At 40.5% G+C, this 24142-nt stretch overlaps 1 protein-coding gene across 3 annotated transcripts in view; it reads left to right on the top strand.

Moving 5' to 3' along the window:
• The window catches only part of cadps2 (Ca++-dependent secretion activator 2), a 290724-nt gene extending 266896 nt beyond the window's left edge, over positions 1–23828 (top strand). For all 3 annotated transcript variants that reach the window (XM_061722218.1, XM_061722219.1, XM_061722217.1), the window contains 3 exons: positions 1126–1233; positions 19323–19427; positions 20098–23828. In XM_061722218.1, coding sequence (XP_061578202.1) covers positions 1126–1233; positions 19323–19427; positions 20098–20268 — 384 coding nt within the window. In that variant the 3' untranslated portion in view covers positions 20269–23828. The remainder of the gene's footprint in view (positions 1–1125; positions 1234–19322; positions 19428–20097) is intronic.
• The last annotated feature ends 314 nt before the right edge of the window (positions 23829–24142 follow it).

Below are 24142 nucleotides of genomic sequence, written 5' to 3'. Positions count from 1 at the left end.
AAGGTCTGCAGTGGATCAGAATGTTGTTTTCAGTGGTTGAAGTGGTTGGAGTAGAAGGCTGCAATAAATGAAGATGTGCTAGTGTGGGTGTAGCCTTAAAACCGTAATATATAACTAACTTCAAAAATGCTCCATAACCATTTAGTAGTAATATACTTCTTTCTGTTACTTAAATATGTGAAGAGGGATTAAAAAACAAATCCACAAGAAAAAGAGAAATGTTTACTATGAATATACTTTTTGCCTCAAAAAGTCCTAAAGTAAAAATAGCTTCTGTGTCAGCGGCTTGGAAAAAATTGTGATTGGATCTGGATCTCAGAAGAGTATTAGGGCCAGACAGGAGAAAAATAAAAATAATATTTTAGAGGAGGAAGATTTTTTTTCATTATGCACTTCGAGAAAAAAGTCGAAATGTCGAGAAAAAAGTCGAAATGTTGAGGAAAAAAGTCGAAATGTCTAGATTAATGTTGAAGTACAATTTCGAGAAAAAAGTCGGAATGCCGAGAAAAAAGTCGGAATGCCGAGAAAAAAGTAGAAATGTCGAGAAAAAAAAAGTCGAAATGTCGAGATTAATGTTGAAATACAATTTTGAGAAAAAAGCAAAATGTCGAGAAAAAAGTTGAAAAGCCAAGATTAATATTGAAGTACAATTTTGAGAAAAAAGTCGAAATGTATTTCAACTTTATTCTCGAAATGTCGACTTTATTCACAAAATTTCGACTTTATTCACAAAATTTCGACTTTTTTCTCGAAATTGTACGTTTATATCGAAGTGCACAATTAAAAAAAAAATCTTCCCCTCTCAAATATTGTTTCTCCTGCATGGCCCTGATACTCTTCCGTACAGCACTGTGTGCACTCCTGCATGTTTTATTTTGGACATATTTCCATCACTCTATGATAAAAACTGTACAGCAATTCTCCTTTTATTTATTACTACATTTCACCTTTGCAGAGGTCATCACACACAGCCTCCACGTGATTCATTTTTGGTGTTACGTTATTGTTTTCTGTACTGTGGATATCAGCCATTTGAACCTTTTCAGCACTGTGCAGCGTGTTGCTGTGGATTTCTGACATTAGCAGTTTTAGTCTTCAGGCCTAACATTGTCCTCTGTCCTGCAGAAACCAGGGATGGATCTGGCCGACACCTACATCACTTTTATTCGGCAGAACCAGGACATCCTCCGTGATCGGATCAATGATGAAATCTACATTGAGAAAGTGTTCAATGTGAGTATATTTAAGTATTAAAACTGCAATACGGACAAATGACCCAACCCAGGAAATAATCCTGAGCCCACCAACCTACAGCGAGTAAATCCAGAGGCTGTTGTCACGTGATGAGAGGAATTTGCTCCCCTGATTTGGATCCATCAGAGATCACAGTTGCTCAGTACAAGCTTCCTCCAGGGGCCTCGTGTACAAAGAGTGCGTGGATTTCAACGTGAATCCGTGCGTGGAATTCTTGCGTACGCAAAAAAAAAATCCAGATGTTCAAAACTGTGCGTACGCCCAAATCCACGCACGTTTCTTTGAACATCACAATCAACGTGGATTTGAGCGCACATTCACACGCACAACACTCCGCCCTGTCTCCTCCCTCATGTTGATAATGATAATGAGGATAATTATCCATTAAAAACCACTCATCTTAACAAGGAACCTGCAAAAACAAGTAAAACAAATTAAAAAAAAATTGGCTGTGAGCTGGAGACAGTCCTGTCAAAAGTTGAGGCCTGGAAAAACTAATTTATTTGGGGGCATTTCTTCCGATTTCAGCTGCATTGCATTATGGGTATTGTTGTTCTTTGCTTTGTGTTGCGTTCCATGAAGAGTTGTGGTTTTATTATGATCGTACGGGTTTGTGAATGTTTATGGCCAGCATTAGTGCATCATTACATTCTCCTTTTCTTGTTTGTTTTTTAAGAACCGACACCAGAACTTAAGTTGGTGGATGAAAAACGGCTCCTCGTTCCGCTTTATTGTCACGCGTGTTATATACTGACGGATTAAGCCCGATGTACAGGAGTCTTACACATTGTGGATGTCCGCGATCACCTCTCTCATAAGTATAACAATGTGAACAACATGAACTTATATTTAAAACATTAAGCATCACGATCTGATTCCTCTGCTGCAGAAAGACAACTTATGCTGACGGGATTATCGAGGTGCAAACGTGAGAAATAAAGAGCAAAGAGGCTGTAACTTGGAGTGTTGCATCCGGAGGAGAGACCGGTCTCGGTCCCGGTCCATCACCGGAGAAACACTTTCTGGATCCTGCAGCACCTGCAGCGACTCCATATCAGACTCTGAAATTTGCCTAAACATTCAATAAAAACTTCATTCATTCATTTCTGAGTCACATCAGTTCGTACCAACCAACCTTTCCGTGATATCTTAGTTTTATTTTAAAAGACAACTTTACAGAACCGGTTTTTCGCTGCAAAATGTATTTTAATGTGTTTCTGTTCAGACACAGTTATGGGATGTTTTAGGATCTGGCTTTTATCTCCAGTAGTCATCCCATACGGTCGTCATGGTGACAGAGATGTCCGACCTGTAGCAGCTCCAGCTGAAGCATCATGTTGATCTGAACCGGAGCAGCTGGTCCAGTTCAGGGCAGAGATCCAGGAGGATCCTCTTGGTACCTGAACCAGCTGATGGTCCAGTGAGTCTTAGTCCTGGACCAGCAGATCGGTGTGATCTGATGCATCAGCAGGTTCCTCTAACGGAGCCAAAGCTCCATCAGGATTTGCAGGTTCCATCGTTGAGCTCCTGCCTTTACTTGTATGTTCAGATCATGTGGTTGATTGTGAGATTGTTGCAGCTCCACTCTTGTGTAACTTATCTGGTGATGTCGGGACTGTCGTGTCCTTCACGTGGTCGTGAACTTATTGTTGACGTTACGTTTCCTCATATTCTGGACTTCACTGCATCACCAGTGAGTGTCGCCAACGGACAAAACCTCAGAAAAGTGCGTAGAACAGCCTTAATGTGTGCGTTCAAATCACTTTTTGAACATACAACCGTGAGCGTAGAAAGTGGCGTACGCACGTTTTTTGTGCGCTGCACGTTACGTACATGAAGCCCCAGGTTTTGATCTTTTCTTCATCTTTGGATCCATAAAGTACATTCAGGGAGTTCAGGTTTGATATGAGGACTGGGTCAGGCGCAGCCTGAAGACACAGGCCTGGCACTGCAATAGTGGGCCCACTCTCCCTCCTCTGCCCACAACAATTTGATGGTCAAATAACTTTGACCCATTTTTTGTGTTTCAAGCTTTCTGTTGCAAATACTTGCCGTCATACACCCCGGTCTCTAGCCATATATGAATTAAATATCTGTAGTTTTGCATCTCATTCCTCTCGTCTCTCTCTGATTTTCTTTCTGATTGATGGATGAGTCTTATGCTGACTTTTTATTGTTTTTCTTATTATAATCTTTTATTTTCAAAAAGGCACTAATGAAACATGGCTGTTCAGATCTGCTCTGAAACACTTTTTCACATGGGAGCAGCACATTTAAAAAAGATATTTTAGAGCCATGTTTTAGGTCACAGTTTGCATTGCTGGAAGTAAAATAATTATTACTACTTTATTACTTTATTATAAAATTTTGTAACTTTCTCACTAAACAATTTTGATGCAGTCCAGTGAACGGTCAATCCAGGACAACTTTCATTGTTAAAAGTCTGAATATCAGCAGTTGTAAGACACGGTCCTATACGAAATGTAGGTTTGACAATCTCAGTCAGCTTTCTTCCCGACAGAATCGTAGGGGACCGATTTCCCAACGGCGAACTTCAGTGTTTCAGTCTCCATCTGAAAAGTTGGCTTTTTATCCGCTGTTTTTTTGTGGTACTAGTGGCCTTCATTGAGAAAGTAGGTAGACAGGAAACGGGTAGAGAGAGAGGGGGGACGTTGCAGTGTAGAGTGACAGGCCGGGACTCGAACCTGCGCTGCCCGCACAACGACTTCAACTCGTTATCTGCTGTTCTGTGTGTCCGTGTTTTACAGAACATCACAACTCTTTTCACAAACTTCATACAAAAATAACATTTGTAAGAAATTCTTACATTTTTCTGTAATAGTAATAATGTCTTGAATGTTGGAAAACAAATATATAAGTACATAAATCCGGAAGGTTACAGTTGCCTCATTCACACATCTGGAGACAGGTGTAGAAAACGAAAACCAGCAAATGTGAAGAGGAAAATCAATCAATCAATTACTTTATTTGTCCCCAAGGGGGCGATTAGTTTCGCGACAGGAGAAGCACACAATGGTAAATATACATAATAAATTACAATAAGTTACAGATCATAGTACAGACCTAAGCTATAGTTAAGAGGCTTTTTCAGCCACTACCTTTTCCTTCCGGCATTTAAAAGAACAATTGCCGAGGGAACAAAGGAGTGTTTGTATCTATTTGTCTTTGCAAAAGGGAGTGTAAGCAGTAACTGATGGTAGAAACTGAAACTGTTTATTAAGGGATGTGAGAATCAGACAACATGGAGTTTTCCTTCTTGATCAGCTGTTTGTTATAAAGTTCTTGTAAAGTTTGTTGAGCCGACCCAATGATTTTACTGCTTAGACTGACAACATTGTTGAGCAAGTTTCTGTCTTTTACTTTCAAAGATTGAAACCAACAAATAAAAGAAAAAGTGATGACAGATTCGATAAAAGAACGATAAAACATAGTCATCAGGGAAGAATCCACCTGGAATTTAGAGAGTTTTCGAAGACAAAAAAGGCGCTGCTGGCTTTTCTTATATATCGAGTCTGTATTTTTTCCAAATGACAGTTTGTTGTCAATGTTGAAATAATGCACGGTAATAAAAAGTGTGATGGAATGTAGTACACTCTTAATTACTTGGGTCCAGCAGATACAGTAGTTTGTTGTGAAGATACTGTGCTGTGTTTGTACTTCCAGGCCCCGACAGAACTGGAATATGGTTTGATAGTATCTGATGTTCTAATATGCTTTACAGTAAATGATGTTATAATATTGTCGTAAGTAGCGCACATTTTTGGTGTTTATACTCTTTGATTTCCTACTTTCCAGAGCAGCAGCAAGCTGCCTTGTTGCTGAAAATGAACCTGTTTATCACGGGGGAAACATTTTGAGCATGTAGCTCTCTCTGCTGGAGTCAAAAACACTTTTACACCCACTCCTATCTATCCGTCTTACCATCCCTCCGTCCCACACTGTCTGTCTTCTTTACAGACTGCGCCCATCTCGGATACACACGTTTATAAGAATATTTTAACGACGAATTGTCAAACACGCCCTCAGCTCGCCGTTGTGAGTGAATGTAGCGGCTCAGACATGGCAGTATGGAACTTTGTGCGCATTAGTAGCACGACGGCCAACAATGGATTTCTGCCTCCCACCAGCTCCTCCGAGAGTTCAGAGGGAGCTGCAGTCTGCACCTTGCTGGTGTGTGTGTGTGCGCGTGTGTGTGTGTGCGTTTAATGGAAAGGAGATTTAGGAGAATCAGTTTAATGGAGCTCAGAAGCGCCCAGTCATGCACCAGAGAGGAGGTGACGGCGGGGCCTTGAAGTGCCTCCGCTCGCTAACCCCCTCAGTATCCATCACACACCCACACACGCGTGCATTTTCTGTGTAACAAAGGAAACAAATCTTGTTTTTCGACTGCATCGGGAGTGTTTTGAGTGTTGCTATTGTCTTGTTTATGTACCTCTCAGCAAGTCAGTCAAATTCATTCACAGCACCTCTTTAGGAACACAGTATGTGAGCATTGATGGACATGGAGAGCCACCCACCAAAAGCTTTGGCAAAGATGTGTGGAGTAAACAAACATGCCCAATCCCCCCTCCCATGTGCATGCTTAGATGTACCTGTCCATCTATTTGTGTACAAGCGCTCAGCAGGAAGCATCTTGGTGTCGATGAGGAGGATAACATGCAGTATAACATGTATACGGGTCAATGACGTGACACCTATATTTTCTGAAAAACTGATTTTTTTTTTTTCAATTCAAAAAAGGTTTAAATGGATAAAAAATACCAGATATATGAACTAACTGTTCCACATATGGACTCACTTGAATTTTACAAAAAATACTAGTTATTTGGGATTTTGTTGTTGTTTTAAGCATCAAATGTCATGTGGTGCGGCCGTCCGACCATGACTCTTGTTTTGAAATCCCTCTAAATGTTTTTAAATCAATCTTCTGCCCTATCTGGCATGATTTCCCAAATGTCTTGTAGTGTGTAAGATTGCAACACATTTGTATTTATATTTCCATCATAATATACAAACAAAGTTTGACTGATGATGTCCATTTTATGAAATATCATGTCGCGCGACCATTAAAAAAACATTTTTTTGTATAATACTGAAAACCTGTAAAAAAAAAGATGTCAAGATGTTAAGAAAATTAATTTATTTTAATATGAATCATGGTTGCACCACATGACCTTTTTTGTATACACTTTTTGTGTACACAACATTCTTAATGTTTGAAATACTGCAATAGATATTCTTTTTTTTATTATTTTAAAATTGACCTGTTGAAAATCCTTATTCGTCATTAACCCATACACACACACACACCTTCACCCTCTAGAAATTAGAAGCCAAATAACACACACAATCACCCCTACACGCATACACACATTCATACGTACATAACGTATCTACAAAATAAAGTGTTTGAATCAGGGAAAATTGGTATCAACATTAAAGAAAATGCTAATATTTTCATCCAGCTGCTTTAAATTTTCACAGGAATCAGTGATCATTGAGAGGAAACTTTTTTGGTCTTTTATTTATAATAAGGCTTTCTTTCTAATATCATCATTTGTAGACCTGATTCTGGGCCAGGTCTTAATGTGGCACCAGCATATACACCCAACCATGAAATCATCATGTGAATATTGTTTTTGCCCTAACAAATAAGAACACTGACCTCCAAACACACGCACACATGCACTATATTCCATCCATCTGATTTCACTCTTGTCTTCTCAATTAAGGACCATCTTTGTTCGCAGTCTTTTAAAAAGTGTTAACAAAGCTCACAAGGCAGTCCGCAGGCGGCTGATTAGCTGCTCTGTATAAAGTCATCTGCTAACAAAAATAGGTTTCAGTGAGTGAAGGTCAGGAAAGAATTCAATAGTCTCAGCATCCCCGAGCATCTTTTTCTTAGCTCTAGGACTATTGACAGCTAGCGTATCGGCATAAAGACATTTTTTTGTCGAGAGCAAACTAAGAGGAAAAAACCTGAGGAGAGTAGGATGAGATTTATTTATTTTTTATTTAAAAAAAAGACCATCACAAATATGAGTTAAAACAGAAAATGTATGAAAAGACTAAATTACATTTGATGAATACACTATATTCACTTGATACACTATTTTATACACTAGTGAATAGAATTTTATAGTGTTTTTGGTTGACACAACACGAAGTGAAGATGAAAATATTTGAAAAAGCCCATTCATATGTAAGCTTTGTATGCCTTATTTATCAATTACAGAGTCAAGGAGAAAACATGGAACAAAATATTGTTGGCATCTTCTTTTGCATTACTCTTTCAGCAAGTACAGTTCTTATATTCCACATTATAAAGTGTGGTAAAAGCCCTGCAGCCGGTGACCTGCTGCATGGTAAATTAACGCTGCAGTGATGTGGTTTTTTTTTTAAGATTGAGACTGATTATTTTTAAGTGCTTCAGTTCTTTTGTACTGGTCTGTGTTGAAGCTCAGCTGAAGAAGTCACATTGGACTCACTGGGGACATTCCACTGTTTAATCAACATATTATGTTGAAAATGTAATTTTATACATGGATGGAGGAGCTTTATGCATCTCTGACGTTAATCAATAATTTCTTTGATACAGAAGTTTATTTACTGTTGAAAAATTTGATGAGCAGGGCAGATAGTGGCATGATTGAAATCTCCAGAGACTGAATGGATTGGGGTGTTGTGTTTGTAACCTAGCAACAACTGATTCCTTGATATTGTGTGATATTTTGGCACCACCACCAAAATAATAATGCACCGTCTTGGTAAATAACATGGAATCTCACTGCTCCTTCTTACAGCAGTTCAATGTCAGCTTGTTGTCTGTATTTACTATGAAATGTCCAATGTTCCTGCTTTGTCCTCATCAGTCCTCAAAACCGGTCCACTTTATTTGCCAGAAAAAATATTTCAACATCCTCTTGCTCTCGCTCTGTTTTGTTCCTGCTCTTCAACTCACAGAGGGCATCAGGGTCTCAGGCTTGGTATTTTTTGCCGTTTGAAAGCTCAGTCAGCTGCTTCACCTACCAAAATCTCAGGATTGGAAGAAATCATCACGGTCCATAGAAAGGCTCAGTATGTGAGATATTGTTAGCACAGTGTTTTCAAAGTTTCTTCTTATTATCACATTTCATTTGGACATCCATTACTTAGTGCAGTTCTAACTGCACTTTTCTTTCTCAACATAAATATTTTTCATGTTTATAAAGTTTAAGGTTGTTGACAAATATTTTACAATAAACTACATTTATTCTTAATCCAGCATTAAGCCTTTAGGATTTTCTCTGAAATGGAAAACTGAACTGGAAACTGATTGAATACTTGCTACTACTACTACTACTGTCATTTAGCAGACGCTTTTATCCAAATCGGCTTACATCTGAGAGAACAACACAAGTAAGAAATCACATAGGAGGATCCAGCTGGATCAGTGCTGGTCAGACTGCTGTGAGTCCAGTTGGAAACAGGTGCTGCCATGCCACTGCTAAAAACTCAACAGTTCCTTTATAACAGAAAGCTACGTCTAAAAAGACACCATCATGCAATCATCTTGTCATAAGTGCATGTAGCTTACTCAGTGCTGAGTCCTGTAAAGAGCTGGACACATTTTCTAACTAATTCTGATGAGCAGAGAAGTTTACTAGATGCAGAATTTCTCCTTAAAGAGCTGAGTCTTTAGCTTGCTCTTAAAAGTAATCGGAAAGAGTTTGGTAAGACATTCCACCATCGGGGAACAATGGAGGAAGAACCAGGCATCTTTCACTGGCTGAGCGGAGCTGTCGAGAGGGAGAGTAGCTCTGGATGAAGGAGTGAAGGTAGAGGGAGAGTAGCTCTGGATGAAGGAGTGACGGTAGAGGGAGTGTAGCTCTGGATGAAGGAGTGAAGGTAGAGGGAGTGTAGCTCTGGATGAAGGAGTGACGGTAGAGGGAGAGTAGCTCTGGATGAAGGAGTGAAGGTAGAGGGAGTGTAGCTCTGGATGAAGGAGTGACGGTAGAGGGAGAGTAGCTCTGGATGAAGGAGTGAAGGTAGAGGGAGTGTAGCTCTGGATGAAGGAGTGAAGGTTCTGAGGAGCTGTTTGGGTAATTGTTTGATAAACCAGAAGCAGAGCTTTGAACTTGATGCTGCAACTGGAAGCCAGTGCAGAGATTAGCAGCGGAGTGACATGACTCTCTTGGGCTGGTTAAAGACCAGACATGCTGCTGCATCTGGATCATCTGCAGAGGTTTAACTGAGCAGCAGGAAGGCCGACCAACAAGGAATTACAGTAGTCAATACATGACATGACCAGAGCCTGAACCCAGAGCTGTGTCGTATGTTCTGTCAGGTAGAGTCTGATTTTCCTGATGCTGTAGAGAGCGAATCAGCAAGACCGGGAAACCAAGGCAACATGGTCCTTAAAGGTCAGCTGGCTGTCTATCATCTGTCTATCACTTTTCCGATGTGATGATCATTTCTGCTTCATAGAAGTTACTAAACTGAGTTTGCCAGACACTTTAACAAAATAAAATGTTCAATAAAGATTATGTTTCAAAGGCTTTTATGAAAAGACACAGTGTATGACCTTCTGGTGACTTTGCAGGTCTTAAGTGGAAATGATTGAAGAAAGTATGTGTATTTATTCATTCAGGGCAAAGGTAATTACATGTTTAATGATTATTGTACTTTGAACTATAATTTGTACGTTAACAAACGCATGCTTGGTATTCAGACCTGGTAGAAAACTGCGTCATGACTTTAGAAGTAATATGAAGAAGGCAAAGGTTGCTCAAGCTGGAGGTGGCTTCAAATATTTCTATAAACCTTGGATGATGGAATCGATTTGGCTTTTGTCGAGAAGACAGAATGACCTTTGAACTGTTTCTTTAATTTCTCACTTAAAAGGAAAGTAATTATAATGTGAAATTATACCAGAAGAGCAGCTCTGAGTTAGACTAGTCACTGAATGTGTGCATTTTACTAATAGTCTTTTAATGCTACAGGTAAATGATGGAACCTGATGTTTCTTTTCTGTCTGCCGCTTTGAAGTGTAAAGCAGAACCCTGAACTCTTCCCTTGACACGTAGCATTCACCAGCTTTCCAGTAAATCAGCCTCTTTGAATAATTAAACATTTTCTCATCTTCAAGTTCTCCTGTTTTCATGCAGCAAATCTGTTGACCCCGTATTGTAGTGTCTTTCAACGCTAATTCAAGTGAGGGAAAATTATCAGCCAACTACCAACACTTTGAACTTTGAAGGCAAACACACTGGAATGATGACCATAAGTGGTTTGTGTTCAAAGAGCTGTAACTCTTTTAACATAATATATTTTTTGCCAACTTCAAAGATATTTGAACCTGTGAAAAGTAAATGAATCAAAATAAGTTTTAAAATGCTCCTTATGTTGTTTAATTGAGGTGCCTTGACTTCAAAAGCAGTTATCCCATACATACTTATTATAAACAATTAGTAATCTGTATCACAGTAGCAGTAATGAACAACTGTATGACAGGGTAAATTACTGTGAATAAAGTAAACAAATATACGACGGAGTATTAGGGCCAAACTAAGACAAAAAAAATTGGAAATTACGAGAATAAAGTCGTAATGTTGCGAGAATAAAGTCGTAATGTTGCGAGAATAAAGTCGTAATAGAATAAAGTCGTAATATTATGAGAATAAAGTCGTAATATTACGAGAATAAAGTCGTAACATTACGAGAATAAAGTCGTAATGTTGCGAGAATAAAGTCGTAATATTATGAGAATATAATTTATGAGAACTCTAACAGGAAGAGCTTCTTCTCCCTGTGTTAAAATGAGCAATATTGAGCATCTTGTGAAGTTATATTTATATATTTATAATATATTACGACTTTATTCTCGTAATTTTACGACTTTATTCTCGTAATATTACGACTTTATTCTCGTAATATTATGACTTTATTCTCGTAATTTTACGACTTTATTCTCGTAATATTATGACTTTATTCTCGTAATTTCCTTTTTTTGTTTTTTTTGTTTGGCCCTAATACTCCGTTGTACAAATAAAGTAGTAGAAAAATAAACTAAAAATAATGAACTGATAATAAAAACTGAACTATGAAACAGTGTAAGAAGTTACTGTAAATAAATACAATGACTATGGTAGCAGTAGCATCTTGTGTCCATCCTTGTTTGGTGCTGGGAGAGTCCGCGTGTGATTCACTGCTGGAGTAGGAGAACCTTCCCTGATGATTCACTGCTGGAGTGTAGGAGAACCTTCCCTGATGATTCACTGCTGGAGTAGGAGAACCTTCCCTGCATGAGGATGTGATTCTGGAAGTTTTCCAGATCTGATGTAGTCCTGCAGAGTGTGACAATAAAGATACAAAAACATTATGTCTTTCTGATAATTACTGACCTATAAATCCATCAACATATTTTGTTGATCACAAGTTTGAATTTTTTTCTTTGTTGAAGTCACTGTAATTACGCAGACAGTAAAAGCAATTAATGTATAGCTATAGAAAAATTAGAGAAATGTATATATTTATACACTCACAAGATAAAACGACACATTATAAACACCATATAAGGTTTATTTTACTACCCTTGTTATTATTTTAATATAATTCCAACAAAGTAGATTTATTTTATATGCTTATATGGTGTTTATATTGTATTCTTTTTATCTGGAAGTGTATACTTTGCCTATATATTTCATTTTTCTGGCTATATTTTACTGTATCTACAAATGTGTTGCTTTTACCATCAGTGTATAAGTATCTGTATAACAGACCTGCAGAGTCACATTGTTTACATACCGTAGATGACCATTTAGTAGCCCGGGCGTTTAATATGCTAAATCCACTTGGACCCCAGGCGTTTATAAGAACCAGGCGGGTATTTGCACCAGGCTACAATTTATTTTTGCAATGAGCAGCACCAGACCATTACTTACAAAGAACATATGAGATCACCATAGTACCACTGGAACTAAAATTGTACACACTGTACACAACACAACACCTCACGACGAGCTCCCGATCACAAATCGTGAGGTCGCAAGAAAATCAAGCCTGTTTGAAATCCTGGTCTCTCCTTGTGAAGGAATCGCACAGTTGAAGCAGCTGCGACCCGATTGGACTCATCCTTTCACAGAGAGCATGCGCAATATCTGATGTTACGTCAAAAACTATTATTTGTAGTTTAAGTTTTGCAAATTCACATTACAAATCATGTTTTAATAGCAAAAAAAAAGAGCGCATTTCCACGTACGATGCGGGTCGCCGCGTACCCTACGCCGTAGGCTCTGCGTTGGTGTAACCAGGGATTAAAGTTCTCCGTACTGGGTACGGATTTCCGTCCTGGGGATTTTTTTGGGATATTTTTTTATGAGATCAGCGCAAATCCGACAAAAAATATGAACACCGGGGTGTCTGTAGCGCCGCGGTGACTTGTCGAACGGCGCCCACTGCAGTCAATCAGCTGTTGGCTGTGCACACACAGTAAAGTTCTCCTCTGGTTTTAGATGCACGTAACCTGACACCTAATAACCAGACATCAGAATCTTCCGCGGATCCGCGGAATTGCGCGGATTTTGGTCTCAGCAAAAAATTTCCGCGGAACGGGGAAAAAAAAAAAAATCCCCAAACAACGGACTCGAAAACGCGATGCGCCAGGCCAGAAAAGAAAAACATAATATGCAAAAAATAAGCGACGTATCTATCCATTCATTCAGAAATCAAAAATCATTTCCATTTGGGAGCCTCTGTGCGGCGTTGCGGCAGTGAGTGAAGCCTGAATTATGGTTCTGCGTTAAATCGACGCAGAGCCTATGGCTCTACGATCTGGTCACGTTGCGAATGAGCAGAGCCGGCAAGGAAAAAAGGTCAACAGTGCCGTGTGTCCGTGTGTAACCTAAATCTACCATGGCCTCAGTGTTAGGGCTCGGCCAGGTGGGGCTTTATAAATATATGGGCTTTATAAATGTATTAAATATATGAGCACGGAGTCGGCGTGGCGAGGAGCTGCGCGCGCGCCGGCGGACAGTGGAGTCGCGCTGTGAAGCCTGAATTATGGTTCCGCGTTAAATCGACGTGTAACCTACGCCAATGGCCTCGGTGTAGGTTACGCGGCAGCGCGCGCCGTACGGTGCGTGTCGCCGCGTACCCTACGCCGTGTGCTCTGCGTTGGTGTGACGCAGAACCATAACTCAGCGCTAGACCTCGTCGCATGTCGGTGTGCCGCAATGTAAACACTGCGGAGCTACAAGCCTACGTTCCATTACGAATGTGACGCGCTGTGAGCTTGTATATCTGCATTTTAATTTCAGATGCTTTGTTCAAAGTTATGTAGCGAGTCTGTAGTGCAGTGCCTCGCTTAGTACCCCCTGTCATTATTACATAAAAAGTATCTACTAGCACGGATATTGCCACTGGATTAAAAGATGAACTCTCAGGAATGAATTATAAATTTACGTTTTCAATTGCAACGGGGGGGGGGGTCTGAAAACTTTCCGTCCTGGGATTTTTTTTTGCTTTAATCCCTGTGTAACGCGGAACCATAAATCAGCCTTCAGTTGTGCGCTGTCTGCTCTTCAGAAAACCTCTTTTTTCTCTTCTCATTTTGCTGGGACGCCGGGTTCCTCCGCCGAGATACAACTTATGCGGTACGCGTTCTTTGTTGTGTCTAAAAATGATTCGCAGTGCACACACCCAATCAGAAACGGTACAGATATTTTGGGATTTTAATATATAAAAAAATAAAATTATAAATAATAAAGAATCCCCATAACCTTTGATCGTGTGGGCAGGATGCACGTTTGGGTGTGGGAACAGCCCACCCCTGCCCCAAAACCGGCCTCGAGTTCCAGTACACAGACTTCAGGTAAACATGTGCATTTTATATGCATGCAAACATTTTTGGAGCGGAGCGGGGTGCAGTGTTACTGGAGCGCTGAGCGGTTATGGGTGGAGCATTTTTTTGCGACTTTGAGGGAGGAGCAGAGCGGTGACAACCTTTGTGAGCGAGGAGCGGAAATTCTCGCCGCTTCAATCCGCTCACATGCTCTGATATACAAAGACAGTTTGTCTGTGTAACGGCGACACACGGAGCTGATCAGAGCAGTATGAACGATACTGTACACAATTCAATGCAAATACACTGTTATTACCAGGTTATTACCGGTAGTCGCCCGGGCGTTTAATTGAACCGGCGTTTTTTATGCCAAATGGGCTCGGACCCCGGCAGCTATTAGAGCACAGGCGCGTATTTGCGCGCGGGCGACTATTTGGTCATCTACGGTAGATATTGACATTTGATACAGTAGCAACACGTACACCAGCTGTAGTAGTTTCAGGATAATTGTTTTTGTAAAACACACTGACATAGGTGTTGACAAAAGTGCATACCTGAAGGTGATGAACGTCTTTACATCCTTCAACCATCTCTTGTCCAAGACGACGGCTACAAGGGCTTGTAGCGAGAGAACGCTGGGCCAATGTTTATTCTCCACCGGGCATTTAGCTTGTTACTCTCCCGCTTTCTTTTTTTCGCCTCCTCCGATAAAACTTTTATTTTCTTCATTTTTTTCGCTGCTTCGGCCATGATACCAACTCTGCGTTCAGCTCACCACCAACCTGAGCTCTGCGCTCCACGCCCCGCCCATTTTCGTCTCGACTACGAATCGGGAAGGAGGGGGAAGTGACGTATGCCGTAAAGCAGTCAAAGCCGTAAAAATGTGTAGTTTTTTAGTGTGGCAGGGTTCCTACCATGCTCCTCAAAGTTACATAGTGCCAGTGAAGGCGATACAGACCCCTCAGACCATGACAGAGGTTCATTAAACCTGTTGGAAGTTGATGTACCATCACAATGACTCTGGAAATATTATATTAAGGAGGAAGAGTTACATAGTGCTGCTTCTTTAAGTCTCTCACACACATTTTAATCATCATCATGTTGTTGTTACACTGAATAGCATTTTGTGCTCAATGTCCTTAACAGCAAAATCTATAGAATTTACATTAACTTAAAATTGAACAGTTTTCGGCCGCTCGGTGGCGCAGTGGTTTAAGTGGCGGCTCATATACTGAGGCTTCAGTCCTCCTCCTGCAGCGGTCGCGGGTTCGAATCCAGCCCGCGCACCTTTGCTGCGTGTCTTCCCCGTTCTCTCTCTCTACCCCTTTCCAGTCTGCATCTCAATAAAGGGCCACTAGAGCCCAAAAAATCTAAAAAAAAAAATAAAAAAAATGAACAGTTTTCATTTCATTATTTTAAAGGTATTGTGACATGAAAAACACATTTTTCTTGATTTTTTGTGTTTTGTTGGGTGTCTTGACATCAATTACACCCAAAAAACAACGAACTTTTAACATTCAGTGTATTGTGTGCTTTCTGGGATTTTCCGCATAACTATGCAAAAACGGCGCACCTGGTTTGGTGGCGGGCCGTGACGTCAGGGCCCGCTAAATCACCGCCCCCTTCACCCAGCTCCCTGCGTCCTCTCCTCTCCAGCGCACCATAAAGGCTGATTTATGGTTCCGCGTTACACCGACGCAGACCCTACGGCGTAGGGTTACGCAGCGACGCGCTACGTACGCTGAACCCTACGGCGTAGGCTCTGCGTCGATTTAACGCGGAACCATAAATCAGGCTTAACAAGGAGCTGTTTAGAGCCTCTTCTGTTCTAATCACCGGAGGAAAACTGCTAAGAAGACCCGCGGCCACTGACTGGACTTAAGATAAGAGGACACTGCTGCTTGCATGCCTTTATTTTTATGATTGTTTGCTGTGGACTGTCTGCTTCGCCCTGCTGCTTTTCCGTGCATGCTTCGCCTGTCGCTCCCAGCTTAACTCTCCGATGCCGCTGTGAGCGTATTGCTCGCGGGGAGCTGCGGTCCCGGTCCTCTGGTCCCGGTTGGACTTCATCCCCGGGCTGTAGTCGCCCTGTCTGGGCTGTGTGTCGGTGTTTGTGGTTTGGTGTGCGCGCGTGTGTGTGAAGACGGCAGAAGTGTGTAGCGGTTGGTTGGAGGAGGTTTGGAGGAGGAGCGGCGCAATGATTGACAGGAAAGGGGAAAAAGGACCCGTTTTTCACGGGGCAAAAAAACACTGTAATAAAAAGCCAGGAATGGAGTACTAGAGTGAAGTTTTTCTTGTTACACTCTTTTAGACACATTTGAGGGATGTTGGCCAAGACTTTTAATAGTGTTAAAAGCATGTTAAAAATGATGTCACAATACCTTTAACATCAACTAGCTACAATCCCAATCAAAGTGAGTTTTAACTGTAGTTAAGCATTCAGCTACACCCCTGCCTATAGTCATAAAGGAGGTATATTCTACCAATCTGCTCCTGCTTTGCTTTCCTGAAGCATTGTAACACTTCACATTGCCCATTCCTCTGTGGGCGGTTGCCCTTCTTCAAGCTCGGGTCCTCCACCAGAGGTCTGGCAGCTTGGACGTTCTGTGTGCTATTTTTGCTGTCTATGCTTTGGTAGACCGAGATCACTGATGATGTTCCTCAGATCTGCTGGAGCCACGCTCCAACTGCTGTCTTCACCTTCCAGATCTTCTCTATCTACTCTTTCAACCCCTGGTACTTTTCCGGTTTCTCAAGTTCCTCCTTCTTAATATTGCTGTATCTTGGGATTGCCACTTTATCAACCACCACTATGTCCGGTTGGTTAGCCGTCAGCAGTTTATCAGTCTGGATTTTTTGGAAGTTCCACATGATCTTCGCTCATTCATCCTCCACCTCGGGCTTTGAAGCATCCAAAGCTCCCACATCCTCTGCATGTATCATCTGGCCAGAGGTGGGTAGAGTAGCCAAAAATTGTACTCAAGTAAAAGTACTGTTACTTCAGAATAATATGACTCAAGTAGAAGTAAAAAGTAGTTATCTAAATAATTACTTGAGTAAAAGTAAAAAAGTACTTGGTGAAAAAACTACTCAAGTACTGAGTAACTGTTGAGTAACGTCTGATTTATTTATTTTTTAACACAACCATTCAAACAGACAAAAGTACAAAATAATCATCTTCAGGCAAATTAAATCAATAAAATAATAAAATAAATAAAAAATAGCTTACATTAAAATAATCTTAAAGTAAATTCAAGTACTTTAATAAATAATAAAATAAATAAAATAACAGAATAAAAAAATAAATTAAGCACAAGTAGCACAAAATTTCAAGCCTTTGTACTTTTCTTTTTTAACCAGGCAGAACTAGAACAAGCCCATGAACTCATAGAAACTCTGTGTGTGTTTGAGTCTGTGTAAATGTGACAAAACATGCAAAAACAAACATTTTTCCCAAAGAATCACCCAGTGATGTGATGAGATTGACGCGTATGCGGATAAAAGGGATAAAAGAAAAGTAACAGCTCAACGTAGCCTAATGTAGCAGAGTAATAGGAACAGTTTCTTCTTCACAAATCTACTCAAGTAAAAAGTATAGTGATTCAAAACTACTCCTAAAAGTACAGAATTTCCCAAAACTTACTCAGGTAAATGTAACAGAGTAAATGTAACCCGTTACTACCCACCTCTGCATCTGGGTTGCTTGCATAGTAGTCTTCGAACAGTCCTATAATATCCGCTCAAGTCCACATTATAGCTGTGTCCCAATTCAGGGGCTGCGTCCTTCGAGGGCTGGATTTGAAGGCCGATTACGTCACAGCGGTGCGCCGAAGGCTGTCCCATTTCGAAGGCTCCTTCAAATGCAGCCCACAAATGCAGCCTTCTTTTCCCGCCGTTTGAAGGATCCATCGGTTGTATCCTCCACGGCCCACCATATCCCAAGATTCATTGCGCACAGTCAGAAAAATATTTAGTCCTATTTATTATTTGGTTATTATTTGGTTTATTTAATATTTGGTCCTCCCTCAGCCGCACATACAGCACCCGCCGGCGCCGGCGGACACGCCTCTCTTCCTCCTCCAACAAAATGAAAAATAAAAAAAACAAAAACAAAACTTCTGGCTCCATTTCTTTTTTTTTTTTTGGTTCTTTCTTTCTTTTCTATCGTGTTTTCTTTCTTTCTTTCTGTCTATCTTGCTGTCTATCTTGCTGTCTGTCTATCTTTCTTTCTTTCTACTTTGTTTAGTGACGTAGGTCAAGGGCGGGAACAGCTGGTGACGCAACCAGGAAATCCCCCACAGGCTAGATCAGGGGTCGGCAACCCAAAATGTTGAAAGAGCCATATTGGACCAAAAACACAAAAAAATAATATGTCTGGAGCCGCAAAAAATGTCTTGTATCAGCCTTAGAATGAAGGCAACACATGCAGCATGTTTCAATATTAGTTATAACTGGGGGAAGATTTTTTTTTTCATTATGGACTTCAAGAAAAAAGTCGAACTGTGAGAAAAAAGTCGAAATGTCGAGGAAATAGTCAAAATTTCGTGAAAAAAGTCAAAAGTTGAAATGTCAAGATTAAAAAGGAAAGGAAAAAGGAAGAAAAAAGAGAGAATAAAGGAAAAAAGAAGAAAAAAGGAAAAAAAGAAGAAAAGAAAATAAAGAAGAAAAAAAGAGAAAAAAAGGAAAGGAAAAAAAAAGAAAAAAGACGGAAAAAAGGAAAAAAAAGGTCAAACATTTTTGAAAGAGCTCCAGGAGCCACTAGGGCGGCGCTAAAGAGCCGCATGCGGCTCTAGAGCCGCGGGTTGCCGACCCCCGGGCTAGACCGTCTCATTTCACTAGCGTCCGTCCAGCCTTCGGTACGGCCTCGCGGTCTTCGAAGGCGTGGCCTACGAAGACCACGTCCTCAGAAGGACCCAACCCCTGAATTGGGACACACCTTATGTCTTGTTCAAGTATCCCGTTCGACATCAGTGTCCCCTAACAGTTGACATGGACCTTGTTGAGCCAGGTGAAGTCCAAAACCAGATCATGTAAAAGTAACTTATCTGGGACTCAATTTGGAAATCCTAAAGCATAATGTATGAAAACAAAGCTTTGGACAAATTTCAAGTATTGTATGAACTGTGTCTGATGTTTACAAATTAAGCTTTGGTCACCATTTTTCACTTTCATTCTTGTTTCCTCTTTCAGAAATAAAAAGCATGTCATTTTTTTCTGCTTTTGACAGGAATGGTACACTAGCTCAATGAAGGCGGTGTGTGTGTGGTTGACTGATAGACTGGACCTGCAGCTTCACATGTACCAGTTAAAGACACTCATCAAGATTGTGAAGGTAATCAAATTTAAGATTTTCATTTTATTTTCAAATTAAGCCTGCGGAAAAAAGGTGCACATTGGACAACTAGTCAGTCTTTCACAGGGCTAATAACAGAGAGCTGCAGAGAGAGGTTACTGGAGAAAGCTTGTGAGCACACATGGAGCACATGCAGACTCCCCCAAAAACCCCAGCAGCTGCTCAAGTCCTGAGTCCTCTCACTGTGAGGTGACTAAAGTGTTCCTCTGTAAAAAAAAAAACAGTCACAACTGACAGTGAAAGAAAAGAAGAAAAAAAATACACAAGTGGAAAGCACACTGAAGTGTCCTTGAAAGCAGCAGTGTGAAGAAGCTGAGAGACATGAAAAAGGAAACTGCTCAATTGTGTGTGCTGCCTCCCACTGCTTTTGTCTTCTCATCGTTTGCTAGTTTAACTAGAAAGCAATGAGACGAAGAATGATAATAGCTCCTGACTTGAAAGTATAAACCCCTCACACACCTCAGTGTGCCTTCTGTGACGAATAAAAGACTGAACGTCCTTGAGCCTCAATCTTCCAGCTTTTGTCCTTTTCAAACGGCAAATAGCAGCCGCCTCCCCCTGCAAGCTACATTCTTAAGATGGTACTAAGAAGCTATTTCTTGCCTTTTTTCCTTTTTATTTATCTCCCTCTACCTTCTCCCCTTATCAGAAGACCTACCGTGACTTTAGGCTGCAGGGTGTACTGGATGGTACGCTCAACAGCAAGAGCTACGAGACCGTCTACAACAGGCTGACAATGGAGGAAGCTACAGCCGCCGTCAAAGCCGGCGGGGGTTTGCAGGGCATCAGCATGAGAGACAGCGATGAGGAGGATGACTAAACTCGTGCAGACAAAACGTCGTCATTTCTCATGATTTGTTCCTACTTGATAGAAATCCTCTCTGACATATCAGGACCTTCTGTCACAGTTTGTGATACTACCACACTTGAGCAGGTAGTTGAGACTCGTTAAGTTGAAATAGCAGGTACCAGTCAAGATTTATAGACTGTTAAAAGTTCAAATAAATGTAGTGTTTGTTGTCATTTGAACAAATAGATGAGTTGAGATAAGGATTATCGTCACTGACCCTGAGTCTAATTATTTTTTTTTTGCAATGAAATTGATACAAAAATCAGAATAGCTTCTTTTAAAAGTTAAATCGTAATCTTTATTCAATTTGTTTCAACTATTTTATATTTACGCAGTCATAAACAAGTTCGGCTCAAGCAAAGTGGAAAGTTTTGGGTTAATAAAATGTAATAATATGACCAGAGAACATGAGCTGACCAAGAACAAGGCCGTTTACGATGGTGTTGGCAGAGTGGACGTTTGATCCAAAGCTGTGTTCGGTTTAATAAACCTATGAGTATGTGAAGTATGTGATTTTAAAAAGAGCCTACTTTTTGATTACGCTTTTGGTTTTCTTTATCTTGCTTTACTTTCCTTTGTTTGAAGAACCGATTTTGCACATTCTTGGAAACTTACAGTACAAATACAAAATGGAAGTGCTCAATAGATGCAGCGACAAAAAGTTTGACGACATAGGACACAGACAGAAAAAAGTAAGTGTAAGTGCTGTCCAAAGAGACCAATCGTAACCAAGATGGCCGGTTACAGACAAATATGTGAACAAGTCTGCCAGCAAAGGAGCCAGTTATGAATAATAACACAAACAAGGACATTCTCAGCCTTAGACTCCGAGTACCCTTTGCAAAATCAAATTTAGCAAAATCCATGTTAATTCTAAACTTAACAGAGTAACATTTTGTGTTTCAATCTAAACATGTTCACATTTACACTAAACTCCCTCATCAAAAGGCTACAGGGTGATCAAACCTGAGGTAGCATCCCTAGTCATGAGAGCTGCCTTACTGTTAAATGTCAGACATCCCAACAGACTGTGCATCGCAGGAGGGTCCTATTTCCTGAGTCTAACCTAGTTCACTGCATACTGTACCTCCCGGGCCACTACTTTGATCCCCGCAAGGATCATTCCTGCTTTTCTCTGCTGCCTCTGATGCAGCTTTGATGGCCACGTGTACCGAGTTCTCCCGGTCCTTTAGTAGTTTTATGCTCCACATTGCCACAAAATCCCCACTGGGTGGGCTTCTGTGCTTCAGCTTGCTCAGTATAGCCTAGGTGTTTGTACTCATAAGTCTCTTCAACTGAATTTTCCCAGGGAGCAGTGCTTGACGATGTAAACCGTCTTTTTAGAAGAGTACCAAGTCAGGTCTTAAGGTGGGTGTGGCAATTTCTGGTGAAAATACAAGCTGTTGGCCAATGTCCACCAGCAGTCCCTTAACTTTGTCAACTTAAAACGATTGTTTCTCATTAGAAAATAAACATGTTTTAATCCTGCAGCACAAAAGCCTTGCTGTACATTTGGCAAGTGAGCAGATCAGACCGACGATCAACACCCGACAAGGTGGGAGCAGCAGTTATGCATCACAAAAGACACAGCGTCTGTTTGTTTGTTTCACAGTTTCACAGTGACAATATAACCAGTCACAGTAATAACATTCAATTCAATTCAATTCAATTTTATTTGTATAGCGTCTAATACAACAGATGTTGTCTCTAGACGCCTTCCAGAGACCCAGAACATGAACCCCGAGCAATTATTACATAAACAATGGCAGGTAAAAACTCCCCTAGTGGGAGAAAGCCCTTAAGCCAAACAGTGGCAAGAAAAAACTCCCCTTTAGGAGGGAAGGCAGGTGGAAGCAGCAGCGGGATGACCGGGGGGGGGGGGGGCAGGCCAGCACGCAGCTCCCGAAGCTCCGGCCAGCAAACATGCACAACAGAGAAAAAAGGGGGCCAGCACAAGAAACTACAGGAACGATGGACAAGAATGATAGCTATGAGATACTTATAGTAAATAAAAATGGAAATGGAGAAGAGAGGAAGGGAAGAGGAGAAGAGAAGAAGGGTGAGGGACACCGCCCAGTGGATCATGTCGGTGCCCCCCTGCAGCATAGGCCTATAGCAGCATATCTACCAGACTATGTTCTATAGCTGCAACTATGACTACTGACTCTAACACACTAGAGTTTACACTACCTAGAGATTTACCAACACCAGCTAGAGGTTTACTAAACACTAACTATAGGCTTTACTAAACAGAAAGGTTTTAAGTTTAGTTTTAAAGGTGGAGGTGGTGTCAGCCTCCTTAACCCACATTGGAAGTTGGTTCCATAGTAACGGTGCCTGATAGCAGAACGCCCACCCTCCAAATCTACATTTGGATACTCTAGGAACTACGAGTAAACCTGCACTCCGAGAACGGAGAGCTCTGCCAGGAACATAAGGCACTATCAGGTCCTGCAAATAATGTGGAGCTAAGCCGTTTTGGGCTTTATACGCAAGTATAAAGCTTAATTCTCTGTGTGAACAGTTTTTTACTAGAATTGAGATGTTTATTAAGAACATTTGAACTTAACTTAAACTATAAAACAAACTAACATATCACCTACTCTACTGCTTTGTTTTTACTGGTGTAGCACAACACCACCTACATCCATGCCGGGTCCCGCCGCCTTAGCTAATAAGTGAGACATATCTATAAAATTCAACCTTAATGTCAACAATGATTATAGGCTTGCCTCTCGTCATTCGGACGTACCTAAATAAGAATCCAAAATTGAAAAAAATTAATGAATAACCATAAAGTTAGTAATCCATGTACAGCTGCACATGTCTGCAGTAAGTGATAAGATATTTCTCTTTGTTCAACATGATTGAAGGTCCTGATTAGATGAGAAGGAGCATTTAGATGTCTTAATGTCATCTAGCGATCTATCGTGGTGACACATCCACTTTTACTTGAAAAGGTTAATGTAAAGACACTGCCATTATAAAGTTGAGTCTCAGTGTGCAACTAACTAGACACTGAGGTGAGGAGATGGTATTGGAAAACAGCCTACCGGAAAGTGGAGGAACAAATGTCCTGCTTGCAGGATACATGCTGCCATACTCTTATTGATGTCATTTTGTAAAGTAAAGTTTAATGATTACAAAATGTTTTAAAAAAATGTTTGAAAATGTATTGGATCTGCAGAAAAACTGACAGAATGAAATTTGTTGAGGAACCTGACTAAATATTGTGGTTTAAAGCTGTTGTAGATCCACATCTCTGTCCATTGTGATATTTGCAGCTATAAAGAACATGGAATTGTGGAGTGTTATGTCTGTTGTTCATCTAATATTGAAAAAGGAGATATGGTATCAAACTGAAACAATCTTGACTTTTTAACTGCATAATGTCTTATCACTGCTGTTTACTCACGTTGTGGAAAACCTGCCATATATTGTCATATAGGCCAAACAATACTTGAAAAAAACTGGTCTTATTTCCACCTGTTTTGTGCAGGTGTCAAGTTTCACTATTAAACATTTTTAAAATGTCAATTTTTTGTACTGCTGTTCTTATTTCTATGTATTTGTTAAGTCCAAGATTGGATTGTTCTATCAGGAATAGTATGTGTAATTTGTGTGCACGTTTAGAATATACATGTTAGGTTGAAAATAGTTAGAAAATATTAGTTACTAATTAGTTACTTGTTGCTTTCGGTGTGCCGTCAAATGGACGTATGTTTTTGCACGCATGTTCCTGTCGCTTATTCAGTATGATAGTCAGGAAGTTCTAGACATACAAGCATCTCTTAACTTGGACTTATTCTCATATTTTAGGAGTCTGTGTTGTGACTCCTTGTCT

The sequence above is a fragment of the Cololabis saira genome, chromosome 5, assembly GCF_033807715.1.
Source record: "Cololabis saira isolate AMF1-May2022 chromosome 5, fColSai1.1, whole genome shotgun sequence".
NCBI classification, from domain to species: Eukaryota; Metazoa; Chordata; class Actinopteri; order Beloniformes; family Belonidae; genus Cololabis; species Cololabis saira.
The sequence above is the reverse complement of the archived record's forward strand: the minus strand, read 5'-3'. Positions and strand labels throughout refer to the sequence as shown.